The sequence below is a fragment of the Aphelocoma coerulescens genome, chromosome 2 (assembly GCF_041296385.1).
Source record: "Aphelocoma coerulescens isolate FSJ_1873_10779 chromosome 2, UR_Acoe_1.0, whole genome shotgun sequence".
Taxonomy (NCBI): Eukaryota; Metazoa; Chordata; class Aves; order Passeriformes; family Corvidae; genus Aphelocoma; species Aphelocoma coerulescens.
In genome coordinates this window covers 127,042,502-127,056,057 of record NC_091015.1, presented here as the reverse complement: position 1 = coordinate 127,056,057, position 13,556 = coordinate 127,042,502, and the positions used below count along the sequence as shown (strand labels likewise).

At 37.0% G+C, this 13,556-nt stretch overlaps 1 protein-coding gene across 4 annotated transcripts in view; it reads left to right on the top strand.

Moving 5' to 3' along the window:
• The window catches only part of ST18 (ST18 C2H2C-type zinc finger transcription factor), a 48,592-nt gene that overhangs the window by 10,430 nt on the left and 24,606 nt on the right, over positions 1 to 13,556 (top strand). For all 4 annotated transcript variants that reach the window (XM_069005960.1, XM_069005964.1, XM_069005961.1 and 1 more), the window contains 3 exons: positions 954 to 1,058; positions 2,167 to 2,372; positions 5,523 to 5,734. In XM_069005960.1, coding sequence (XP_068862061.1) covers positions 954 to 1,058; positions 2,167 to 2,372; positions 5,523 to 5,734 — 523 coding nt within the window. The remainder of the gene's footprint in view (positions 1 to 953; positions 1,059 to 2,166; positions 2,373 to 5,522; positions 5,735 to 13,556) is intronic.

The window sequence follows — 13,556 nt, the reverse complement described above, 5'->3', positions numbered from 1 at the left end:
CAGACAGGCAGCTGGGGAATCATAGCTGGACTGCAGGTGAGGCAGAGAGTCAACACACTCTGTCTCCAGCAAGGCATTGCTGTCAGCACAGCTCTTGTCAGTACTGCTTTCTGCTGGAAGCAGTATATTCCATCATAAAGCTTCTTGGGAAAGATAATGTCAATCTTACAAACAAACTTGGGACATAAGAATTTCAAAAACAGCTTTCTTTGTTGATCTGAATATTTGTGAGATTTTGGGTTTTTTTGTTTATTGATTGATTTGTTATCGCATGAGTGAACCAAAATTAAGGTTTATCATACTGTGTTTTAATAATAAAGATAATAAGTCAGTCTTTATCAGACATATGACAATCTTGTCTACAAGAATATATATGGCACAAGCAGATATTTTTTCTTTGTGTTTCCTGTTTTAAATCCCCAGTCATCTTTGAGGCACATTGGCTGTATCATGAGCAACCCATGAATAGGATAAGAAAACATGTTCTAATCTAATGAAACAAACAGGAAAATATAAGCTATCACAACTTGAAATGACAGAATGTGTTCTTTGGTAACAGTCCCTCATATATCTCTGGGTTTTTTTCCCAAATTCACTTCCCTTTAAATCAGCAGGAGGTGTATATGCATGGTTTGGCTGATAAAGTAAATGACATTTGTCAAAAAATTTACTAGTGACTTGCCAGACACAAAGCATCAAAGCTAAACTGTGGAAAACTCCTACATGATTCAGTTTCCAGATATATCACCTAAAATACATGCAGATTTCACAGTTTTGCATTAAGCATTGAAAAACACATGAATCTGGGCTAAAATGACAGCAGTTCTCATAAATGTGCAGACCATCAGAGAAGCTCAAAGCCACTGATTTCCACAGAAAAGCAGCACACATGTCCTTTATTCAAGAATTAATTTCAATGTTTTTTTCTGTTCTTCACCTTTGCTTTTCAACAGCCTTTCTGGTTGTCCAATTGCTGCAGCTGAAAAGTTGGCAATGTCCCAGGAAAAGAACCAGCTCGAGTCTCCAAAAGCTGGGCAGTGCCATGATCAGACTCACAGGTAGGAGTCCTCACAAACCAGTCTCTCCAAAATAATGATAAATAATCTGTGGGTTGGTCCTCAGACCTTACACCTGCTTCAGATTTAGGTTTCAGTGGTAACCCAGTTTTCCAAGATGAACGTCTGCAAAGACATCCGACTCTAAAAATAAACAATGATCTTTCTGTTGGTTCTTGTGCATGTGGCTGACGTTAAAGACAAAAGACGTATCTTTGGATAAGCAGTCAAATATATCCTACTAAATCTTACTTCCACACAAGTAACCTGATCAGAACAATTCATAGAGTTTCTTAATTCTTAGTTTATTGGTTTAATTACTTTAATTTATTTTTTATACGATATCAAACAAGAGAAACATTTTTTATTGCAATTGTATTTTGTTTGAGTTATATGGACCCTACAGAGATGCATAATTTGCACATCATTGGCACCACGACCATTGCAACCTATTATATTCAGGTCTATTTGGGGGCACTTTAATTTGTGGATTATTGACATGATCAGCTCTAATGGTTCCTTCAGAGCCATTACAGAATATTATGTCCATGTGTCTGCCAACTGCACGTGCCTTAACTCTACACATGAAAAGTCCTTAGGAAATTACTAAAGACAAGTAGTTACTGAACATTAACTAAATGGAATAACACACCATACATCATTTGTTCCTCCCAAGTAGCACAAGCAATTATTTCAGATCATCTTATATTATATTTATATCATACTCATTCACAGTAAAGTGAGAACAATACTGATCCAAAAAACTAAAAGCTAGAAAAAAAATCCAGACAATTTTTTAGAATGAAAGGAAGCACCATGCTACAGTGGTAATCTAGCAGTAAGTCAGTAACTTCCTTGTAAAAAGCCCAAACTACAGCTGAAGAATGCTACATTTTTTAATGTCCTCATCTTTTAGTTTGTGAAGTAGTCAAAGTACTTTTTGATTACTAGTTAGCCACCATGTTTATTTCTTGCATACACCCACCAGTAAGTTTCATGTGATAATAGCACATTTTTAGATTATGAGATTCAACCATATCCTATTTTTCAAGACAAGGTTATTTAAAGACATTATTGTCTTTCTCCTTCATTCTTTTCCTCCCCTCTGCAGGACAAATTTATCAAAGCAGCCTGAGGTATCTCAGTACAGTTACAGAACTTCACAGCCAGTCACCTCCTCCAGAGGCACCCTGGTGAAAGAACAGGAGAAGTTTGGGAAAGTCCCATTTGATTATGCCAGTTTTGATGCACAAGTCTTCGGCAAACGCACAACAGCACCTGTGTCACAAGGTCGAAAAACACCTCAGTTTCTTGAATGTAAGCTCAAAATCCAATTTGCTATTGAAAAAGGGGCAAAAAGTTGATGACTTTTTTTTCCTTTTTGCTTGTTCTGCTTTCAAACTTCTAGAATTCTAGAAAGGTCTGTAGAAACCATCTTTAATCACTTGTGTCTAGAATGTTAAATAGAATCACTAATTTGGAAAATATAGAATCTAAATATCATTACTACAAAGTTTACTTTTTTGATGTTTCCTTTGAAAGCAGTCATCAGTGGGAAAGAGGAGTAAAAAGGAATGCTTTATGTTTTACCTGTTACGTTCTTCCTTTATCAAATTGTGATGCCTTTATGGTATAGATGAGGAGTTCCATGATATGTGTCTGCACAAGATGTAATGAATTGTAGTACAAAGAAATCCAAGTTAGGTTTCAAAGGTACTTCAGGTACTATTTAGGTGAATCTATACAGGTATTATTCCTCCTAGATGAGCATGTGCCTCAGCTACATTAATTCCAGGCCTGGACTGAATTTGTTTTGGTACCTCACGTTTCTGTACTCAATCACATTTATAGTGCAGACATAACCAATGCATTGAATTGTTATCAAGATTCCTCTGCTTGCATCATTTACAGATTTGCTGAGGTACTACTCTGTACAAATGAGATACCACAGCATGGACAGTGATGGTTTATTGCAGGTGCTCTTCAGAATCTGCATGGGAAACGACTGCCATTGTATTGACCATTATAGAATATTCTTTAGTTTAAAGAAACAAATAATTCTGTTGTCATGAGGGAAATAGAAAAGAAATGTTTCATTGCACTGAAATTGGGTTCAGAAGAAAATAGCTCCAGAACAATGTGAAAAAAGACTCTTAAGTTAGCTTTTGTTTTTTTAATGACAAAAATATTAGTCAAGGACAACAAAATAGGAAAACAAATTTCGTCCCACTTACCCCAACAAAGAAGAACATGCATAGTAAGGTGAACAGAAAAGCAAAAAATTTTATTAACGAATAAATTCACACATAAGTTAATTATAGTCTAATATACCTCTAATATTATAAAATATTATATATATTTTATATATTTATAAAATTTGTATGTTTTTATATTTATTTGTGTATGCATCTGAGTACACAAAAACACACATGTATGTTTGTAGGTATCTATCTTTTGTGTATATATATAAAATACTCTATTTAAAATTGCAAATGAAAAGTAGATATTTATCTGACCTAGAAAATAGGCTTGCTTAAATGAAAGCAAATATATGCATTGCTGCCTTCTTGGGTGGCAGATTTTCCAATTTTGTTTCTAAAATTGAATATTCCCTATTAGCTGTCTCTTTGCACAGATGTATGTCTATTTCACAGGTTCATTTCAAGGAAAAAATGATTGAAATGTTTTTATACAAATGCAAATACACATATATGCAATTTATGTATGAAGTGTATCAGAGCTGAAGTTTACAGCCTGTTGTTCTTGCAAAGATTGCAATGTGCAGCTATTATTTTAATGGAAGGTGAAAGTAAAAGAGCTGGTGAGTGATTTAACTATTCAGGTATACAAAAGTTGGCAATAAGAAGCTGATGATGTAGTGATGGGTTCAGAGTCCTATGTAAATATATAGCCAGCCAAAAGCCCATCATTAGCCCTCTGTGGATTCTGCACTTGCAAACTTGTTTTGTTAGCAAAACATGCACCCTTTATAGCCTGGGGGTTTTTTGTTGGTTTGTTGGTTGTTTTTTTATCTTTTAGGATAGGCAATGAAAAATGCACTTTCTGGTCTTTAAACACAATTTAAATTTCATTGTAGCAACTGATAAAATGTAGACTGTCTTGTTTGTGCTACAGTATTACAGCAGGGTAGATAAATCCCTTTTAATTTTCACTAGAGAAAGGGAGGACTGAATCATGAGGCTTTCATGTATTGCTCTACTGAGATGCCTCCAGTGTTTAGAGAAATGGAATGTAGCATTCAGCTCCAGTCAAAGCACATAAACAAACATTTCTTTTAGAGCATCCCAAGTTTCAGGGAAGATGAGTCGTCCTATGCCTTGTGTAGCTCTTAGCATTAAAAAGCACTCAGCCAAAGCCCTACATCCAAAGGGATCCAGAGCCTTGGGGCTCAGATCTTTAGGGAGCGAGCAGATGGCCGTACACAGAAATGTTCTTGATGTATCTGGGTGTAGGCTGAGAAATTGGATTTTGCTTAGTTTATCTTTGTAGGACACTGTGAGGGCTGCAGACAAAAGAAGTGATTATTGCTTCCTTACAGCTGAAATCATGGTGTTGTGTTCTCCCTGCAACACTTTATCCCATCTCAAGCTCCAAAATCCAGAAGAGAGAGCAGAGTTCTCTCTAAGAGCTTTAGAATAAATGCTGATGATGAAGAAGAAAACAAAGAACCACAAACACTGCTTTTGTCTGTGAAAGTGCTTTTCTGTTCACCTGTTTGTATTTCATTCTCAACTGACCTTACAGTGCCTAATAAATCTGTGTATTATCCCAAATATAGCCAAAAAAAGACTGTAAAACAAGATCATATGAATGTTCATTGCCATTGGTTTTTTTTAATTGACTAAAGGATAGACTTAAATTTCTAAATATTTCCACAAAATCAGTACTGAATGGTCCTTACAGGTAATGTTTTTATCTGATTGCTTCATTCAAGAGCCTGGTTTTGTGCTCCTTAGTCACATCAGCAAAGCTATTTAAATAACAAACTTATTTATCTAAGTAGGGTAAGCAGTGCTGTTTTAGCTAAGACTGGACAAGTCACTGTTGGTTTTTTGCACAACAGAGCTCCAAGAGGAAGCCTTTATAAGAATACATTTACGATTGCATTTGCCCACTGGAGTGGTCAAACCACGATGGGTAACACATTAATGCGTGTTCAGTCTTTCCTTGGACATCACTGCTTTCAATGTCTGGGTTAAGGATAAGTAAAAGATGAGTAAAAATCTCAGAAGGTTTGTTGACAGATGTGTATTTCTCAAGGAAAAATTAAATTATTGTGTTTCTGAAGCCATTTTCACTGCAAGCCCTTACTGGCAATAGGAAATGGATTGTTTTAAATGTAATCTTTGAATATTTTTTATGTCTGAAATTTTAGTCTGAGAAGCAAAACTATTTAATGGGAAAAATTTCATACATGCAATTGCTAATCAAATCTCTCTTCAACAGCAAAGCATTTTTCAAATCCAGTGAAATTTTCTAATCGACTGCCTAGTGCTAGCGCCCACACACAGAGCCCTTGCCATGCCAACTCTTATAGCTACGGTCAATGTAGTGAAGACACCCACATAGCAGCAGCTGCTGCTATCCTGAACCTTTCCACCCGCTGCAGGGAAGCAGCAGAGATCCTCTCCAACAAACCACAGAGTCTGTCTGCCAAGGTAGGGTAGTCCAAGAACCTGGAGGGTGTGCTAGCTACTGAACTGTGCGAATAAACTGTCTTTCATGTTAGCATGACTGCATTAAATCCCCCAAAAGAAGGCTTCTGTTTGCATGCTCTTTTGAAGAGAGGCAGAGAAAGGAAACAGTAATGTAGTGACCAGTTCTGATAAAACTAAATAAATAGTAGGAATTATGTTTTTAATTCTTTTCATAATTGAGCTGTAATTACAAGGGGGGAGTTTTCTGGGAGGAAAAAAGATAAAGGTTATTTGAAATCCAACAACAATCTGTGGTGGATAATGAGTAAGATCTGTTTTAAGAGGGAATTTTTCCCCCTCTGAAACCTGCCATTAGTGATCATTTTGGAGACTGATTAAAAAAAAATATAAAAATAGTATGATTAATCAAGGTGATATTTTGCTAGCAATGGAACAGAACTACCTATGGAGTCTGTTGTGTTTGGAGCTCCTAACAGTTTGGCAAGGTGAAGAGGGGGGGAATAACAACTGACTTTGGTAAAATTCCCCTTTCTGCTGGCAAGAGTAGAGAATCAGGCCCACTGCGTTTGCAGATAGATAATTTGGGCAAGTCTGTCATAATGGAAAGCTGCCTAATTTTGTAGATGTTTGTGTGGCTTTCGTGTTTTGGTTTCTGCTCTTCGTTTCCTCACAGATCTTTATGATTTACAAATGGTGCTGTGTGAGCTATGAGCCTTATTTTCTGTGCCATTACATAGTATCATAATTCTGATGAAAATAGACAAGATTTTCTTCTGATGACAATGGTGTGGGAGCACTGTTTATTATTTGCATTAAAGTCACACATGTTCCACTGCCATGAAACTTTTGAAAGCTCCTTGTAGATGAGGGAGTCATTACAAGAACCTGAGGAGAAATCACTGGGGAGAGAAAAGAGGTGCGTTTGTCAAGACACAGCATAGCAGGTGTGCTTCTGCTGTGGGACTCTGACTCGTGATGTTTGCTCCAAAAGACAGATGACTATTTTTTCTGCAAGTCAGTGTCACTCTACCTTATCTCTCCCTTATCTGAACCTCACAAGGCTCAGTCTGGCTAGAGGTGGCTTCCACAGCTGTTGATCTACATTTTGGTTGAGATTTCATTCGCCATTGCTAGGAGGTTAGCTATTATTTTTTGAGTGGAACAATTAATTTTGCCACCAGCATAACACCTTGTTAGGTATTCTGAGCCTTGTGCCTTTGCAGAGTGGTATCCCCTACTTTGCTGCTTTTGATTTCTACTCATGTGGGAAGTTTTTGACATTAAAATCAATGTTGGGAAATGCCACAGGGTAAACTTTTTAGAGTATGTCCACATGCATTGCCTGTAACTCAGACATTATCTGTTCCAAAGATTGCTCATAGAACCTTTCCTAATGACGGATCAAGCCTTGATATCTGCTGCAAAAAACCTCCTTCCATCAGTCTTGAACAGAGACTTCTTCTAGTAGGGAAATGGAAACTGATGCCAATGATTGGATTAAATTGCAGCAGCAGCCTTTGGCTGACCTCAGCAATAGACCTTTGTTGCCAGAGAAGAGCAGTAAAGGGACCAGACATAACCCAAAGATTTTCTCCTATGTACCTGCTTCACAGTTGCCAAATCATGGGGAAGGATTGAATGGAAGTGAACTGAATAGTAATGGTACAGAGGGGCACTTGGGGCACATAGCTTACTCCTTTTTCACAGCCAGGAATCCAGCCTAAAAGAAAATCACCTGCCTACCTTGCTATCTGCCTGCCTCCACTTCTGCCAGACTTTCTGGAGGGCATACTGATACAAAACATCTGACAGAAGAATCAGAATTAGCTTCTGGCCAGAACACAGACAAGTAAGCCCCAAACGGATTTGGTGTCCAAAAGTACACAAAACATATTTTTATTTGGTTTTGGATATTTATTACTTTGATCATACAGGATTCAAACCAAAAAAATTGTGGAATTAAGTTGCCAGACTCTCTTCGATGAAGACCCTTTCTAATTTTAAAATATGAAACAATAAAATAAGGCTATTTTAAAAGAGACTACTAACTATTTATCAGTGTTTCTGACTTGTTTTGTGGCTGGTTGTGGTAACAAATGTAAATGTTTAATTGCTAGAATATCTTACAAAATTTTAGATTATAAAAACCTCCCTCTTGAGGCTTTATCTGTATTTGAACTCAAATAATGCAATGGATTACTACAGAGTTAATGATTTCCTTTTTCTACTCAGGAGCACACACATTCCACAGGTTTGAAAATACCTGTGTGGAGTGGCTGTATTCAGAGCCCCACATTATCAAGCATTTCAGGCCTGCCCCTTGACACATCATTTTGTTCCTTTTCCTAAGAAAACCTAATTAGCCTCGTCCATACTTTAGCAGATCAAAGCTCCTGACAGGTAAAGGTGTTTGCTCTTCCCTGAGCATCAGGTAGCCTCCCGGCAATTCAAGGCTTGGTTCTTTACAGATGGGAGGCTGTGTGGTGATAGAGCAAGGATATGTGAGACTGCAGAGGACTTCCTAGGCTTGCTGGAAATACTTTGCCAGTAGTACACTTGTCAGAGATGTAAAAATATTGTGCTTCCAAGTTTTAAAGGCAGAACTTTAAAGTTCAAACATTTCAAGTAAGTGGCATTTTCTTGTATTTGCTCAAGGCATGCATATGTCGCCTTGCTTAAACAAGTGGGAAAACAACAAAATGCTTTTTAGCACAACTGTGTTCCCAAGCATTTTTTTTTTCTTTCTGCCTTTTAAATTTTATTTCTTGCCCCCCAAAGCATTTTCCCTCTCTTAGGAAGAGTTGGATGGTTTACCCTGAATATTCACCACTTCCCTGTATATACAGGTAACACTTAAATGAAAAAGTAAATGTATTTTATAAAATAGTTCCAAATTTCAATAATTTAATGGACATTCAAATATGTATCTCTCATTCTCTACATATCAGTTCAAAAGGGAGAGTCCAAGACAACAAAAGAGAAAGACAAGTGTAGCAAGGATAGAGAAGTCCTATTACACATTAACAGTACCATTGGTAAGAAAAACTTCCAAAGAGACCTACTGCACCAGGTGATCTGACAAAAATCCCAAGTTTAAAAATGTTAATTTAAAAGTTAAGCCATTAAAAGAATACATTTATTTTAAATGAGCAGTCAAATGAATCTTAAACCTTCTCTATGAATTATCTATCAATTGCATACAAAATACTAAGATCATCACATACCTTGATGATATAGTTTTCAAAAATAATTAATACCACATTAATGTTGCACCATCTGAGCCATTCAGCCTGGGACTGCAGTAAAATCTTCCCTTGAATATTATCCCAACCAGCCAATTCTCATGCAGTCAGTACCCCAAGCCAGTCTCCTGTCTGAATTTGATTTGCAGTTTATGCAGCTTCATTCAGCTCCCTTTGAAGTCACCAGAAGGGTTCCCCTAGGAGGCTTAGCCTGCAGTTTCTAGCACTGTGTAAGAATCCACAGCATCATAACTTCCAGGGATCTCCCCTGTTTACAGCCCTCACCACACACGTCTCAGTGAGGTAGCTGCAAGCAATAGTTTATCTGTATCCTCGTCACTACTGCTTGCCAAACATTTTGTTGAATGTTTTGGTGTTTTTCCCACCTGTTTAAACAAAATGGCATATGCACACTATGCCTTGAAAGAAAACAAAAAAAACCAAAACCAAACCAAAACAAACAAACAAAACAAACAAAAAAAAAACCACAACAAAAAAAAACAACCAAACAAACAAAAAAAATCACACTTGCTAAAAATGATTAAAGTTCAAATTCTGGTTTAGAACAAAACTAAGTCATCTCTCCATTCTTGGATATTGATGATGGTGAAAATGACATCTATTATTTAAAAAATGTAGTTAGCACTCAGCATGTTTGTCAGGCAGTACTTTATTACAAATACCTTAAAGCCTAAATACAGGATGAAAAATCATCCAAGCGTATCGCTAGGTACCATCCTGTGCATATTGCTCTCTGAGTACCTTCTTGGCTAGCTTTTTTTAATTTATGAACAGCTCTGGGCTCAAATTGTGACTCCATTTTTGTTTCAGATGGTGTTGGGCTGTTACAAGTTTTCTCATTTTGATCCAAATTAATATTTTAATTTTCTGCAGAAGTACTCCATTGCTTAAATCCAAGTGTGAAGAATTGAGGACGAGGTGCCTGTGTTTTTGTTGGCTGGGAATGGAAAAGATTGTATTCTTTTGGATGGACTTGCTTTAAGAATATTATTCATACACATGGCAAGATACGAGTCTCGTTTACTCCCAATACCAGAACTTCAGAGCTCTTTTGAGCTTTCCAAACCAGAGTGAACTGCTAGGGGGAATGCAAAATCATTGATCATGTTGTTTCTTTGGACTTGTTTAGCATTAAGTTCCATGGCTGATGCCAACCAAAGAATACATGAATTCCCTTATATGTCATGACACAATCTCCCTGATGTCACAGGTTTGAAATAAGATCCATGCAGACACAATAATTTACTCTTTCTGATCCAGCTGGGATAAAGCTTAACTTGTAATCATTACTGGAGGCACACTGGAGAGTATTAAATATTGTGAGGGATCAGATGGACCATATGAAAAATTTCTCCTGCATATGAAAAAATGCAGGAGAAATTTGACACAAAAAACTAACATCCTTTATTGTCCTAGCTATTGTAATTCAATTCTAAGGACAAGAGCTAATTAAGTACTAGAAAATATTCCCAAATATTTATGTCATAAGATAAAGGGGGTTGAAAAAGATTGACTTTATGGTACAACACAGTTGGAGACTATACAGACTAGCTTTTTTTGGTTTATGTATTTATATTAGTCTTCATTTTTTGGTAATAAAGTACTATTTGTACCTTATCTTTTCACTGAATAGCTACTGGAATTAAGAAAATGTGATCCTATCACTTTTCTTTCATTTTTTATTCTGGAATCCTTTTCCAGCTGCTTGTAAAACATGGAGGGGGGGATTAGACTGTCACTGATGAGGTAGTAGGTAAGAAGCAACTTGAATTTAATTGCTGTGTGTATCCTCTCATGCTCATTGATTTTTCTTCATTGCTTCAGTGCATATTTTCCTGGTTTACACCAGTGTAAATGTAAATGTGAGTAAGATCAAAATCAGGCTGCAAAGATTTACACAGCTTAAAACAAATATAAGTTAGGAAATAAAAAGGTGCATTTGCATCTTTGTTTTGTTTACAGTTCTAAGGAATAATCTGAACAGTTTACATTGTTTTGGTAGCTATATTTTAAATATGTCATGATAAATGGATAAATATAGGCCTGTTCACACATGCACTAGAGTCAACAGTAATAAGATCTTGCCTTCAATGAGGAGAACACAGCCTTTACAAGCCTGAGCTAAGCATAGTAAGTGCCATTTTCTGTCAGGATGTCAGAGCACTACTCTAGCATTTTTTCCCATTTGCCATTTTTGTCTTTTTAGTTCCATTTTATAATTAATGTAAAAATAAATGCAGTAAAGCAAGCAAAGGAGACATATTGAGAGGAGGGTGGGATCAGAGTAGGAATGCAAACTGGAGCAATAACTCTGACTTCCCTCTTTTCGCTCTGCCATTTGGAGTTTGCTAGAAAGGCACCAAAGCAATACCTCTTTTATACCATTCTGAATAAAAAGCCATGCTGTAAACGTGGGATCCATCCTGCAATGAGTAAAGGGGGATATTTTTTCCCATGACTTTATTTAATTGTTGTGTGCATCTGTGAGCTCACTTAAACCCCATCTGCACGCTACTTCACAAACACACAACCCAGCCTTCCCTGATCAGAATTAGGTACGTGTTGGACAACCCAACTTCTACATGATTTCAGGCAAGTGTTGAGGAAGCTTTAAATATTTGTGTTGGTTAATTTTCTGCTTATTATTCAGAGCTCCTTGTGGAGGCTATTGGTATCTCTTTCTCAGAGAGAATGATTTTCTGATATTATTCTATGTCAAGTTGCATTGAGAAGGGGACCTTGATTGTTTTTGGTCCTTTTTGTTGTTGCTGTTGCCTTCTGAGTAGTTGATATTTTGTCAGTGACAGAGAATCTGCACTATTTATGGGTTTTGCACTATAAAACTACTGCAGCCCAGTCACATGGCTTCCTTTCCTAAGCCATCTGTCACAGAGGTCTGGAATTTTATGTGAATGTTGGTTGTGCAGACTTAACCCAAGTTTTTTTATTATGAAAAATGTCAGCAACTACAATGTTTAGCATTTTACTTTACATTGGTCATTAAACTTGATTACTGTAGCTCTGTTTCATTGCTATAGTTACATATCAACTATGAAGCCAAAAAACACTGGGGCGATCATGGCAGAGTTATATTGTCAGATCCTGGAGTGTGTGCTTGGCACTGATATAGTTAATATCTTGGATTTTTCTAACTAAGGTTTATTAATGCCGGTATAAAAATGTATTTGATATTATACAGATGGCATAAGATGTTGTGGTTACTAAGTTATTATCCAGGATAAGCTGCACTGTCAAATTCAGGGCTTAAAACTATCACAGGAGATTAAACTATTTACTAAAAAGGGGCAGAAAGATATAACCAAAGCGTCTTAGTATGAACATATTAGAAGTGTATTTACTTCCCATAAATATAATAAAACATCTCTCTCTTTAAGCTGTATGATTGAAAATGTGAACTTAGCTATGTGGGAGAAGCAAACGTAAGAGGTGCCTGAGTTTCTGAACCAGGGACAAGCAGATGGCTTGGTGGTGCTTCAGTCTAGGTGGGCATCTGTGTCAGGCTCATGGATGCAAAAAGGAACCATGCTGGCTGAGTGAAGAGAAATTGTCAGGCCCTAAATTGTCATCTTCTACCAATATTTTCCTTCTTATTCAGAAGATTTAATTAATCACATTTTACCTTTAAATGAGCCATCGCTGGCAGTGGTAGAAGACAAGGCTGCATGAAGGAAGCTCAGTCCAACCAGGGTGGCCATGCCACACTTTCAGCCCAGGGGAAGAACTCCCTGTTTACCACAACTCTTCTTAAGATCCTCCAAAGAGGATAAGTTTCATTGCCCTATCTTTAACAATTAAATGGTTGACTAACCATCAAACTCCAGCAATATTTAATGGGAAGAAAGACAAAGGGACTCATTCTGCCAGTGTCTTCCTGAGGAAGAGGTCTAAGAAAGACAGAAAAACTTGCCCACTGGACATACCCATCTCTTTTCCATTTACAACACATCTAGGTGATTCACTTACACTGTGAATTTCCTATTATATTACTCAAGGTAGGAAATCTTGTTTTATACAACTGTCTCCTACAGTTACACAGCACCAAAGACATCTACCCCAAATTCCCAAGTGTTATCCAATCTTTGTGGTGATGCAAATTAAAAATAAAAGTGATGACAATAACAGGAAGACAACGAGCAGTGTTAATTACGGTATTCTTGGTGTAGATCTCTGACATTGCTATTTATCTCCATAGTCTTTGAATATTCTCCACTTTACTCAGGGCAACTACTGAATAGTCCTCTAGAAGCCACCTTTCATCTCTTCCCCTACTTGACTTCAGTAAACGTTGGCAATTGCAAGGATTAGTCTTTGATTCATGCCTATACAGAAAATATGTCAATATTCAGCATAGCATATCAAGCACAAGGGAGAAATTGTTGCTTACACTAATATGTTGTACTTTCATCAGCTTTTTATCATTGCAAGAAGAGGAGTTTGTCCTCTTTTTCTGTGATCAAACAGCATAAGGCAACACAGTGAAGTTTCCTTCCTTTGTTCCTGTACAGCCAAGCAGCATTTGCCCCTTTTTGTGAGCAGGA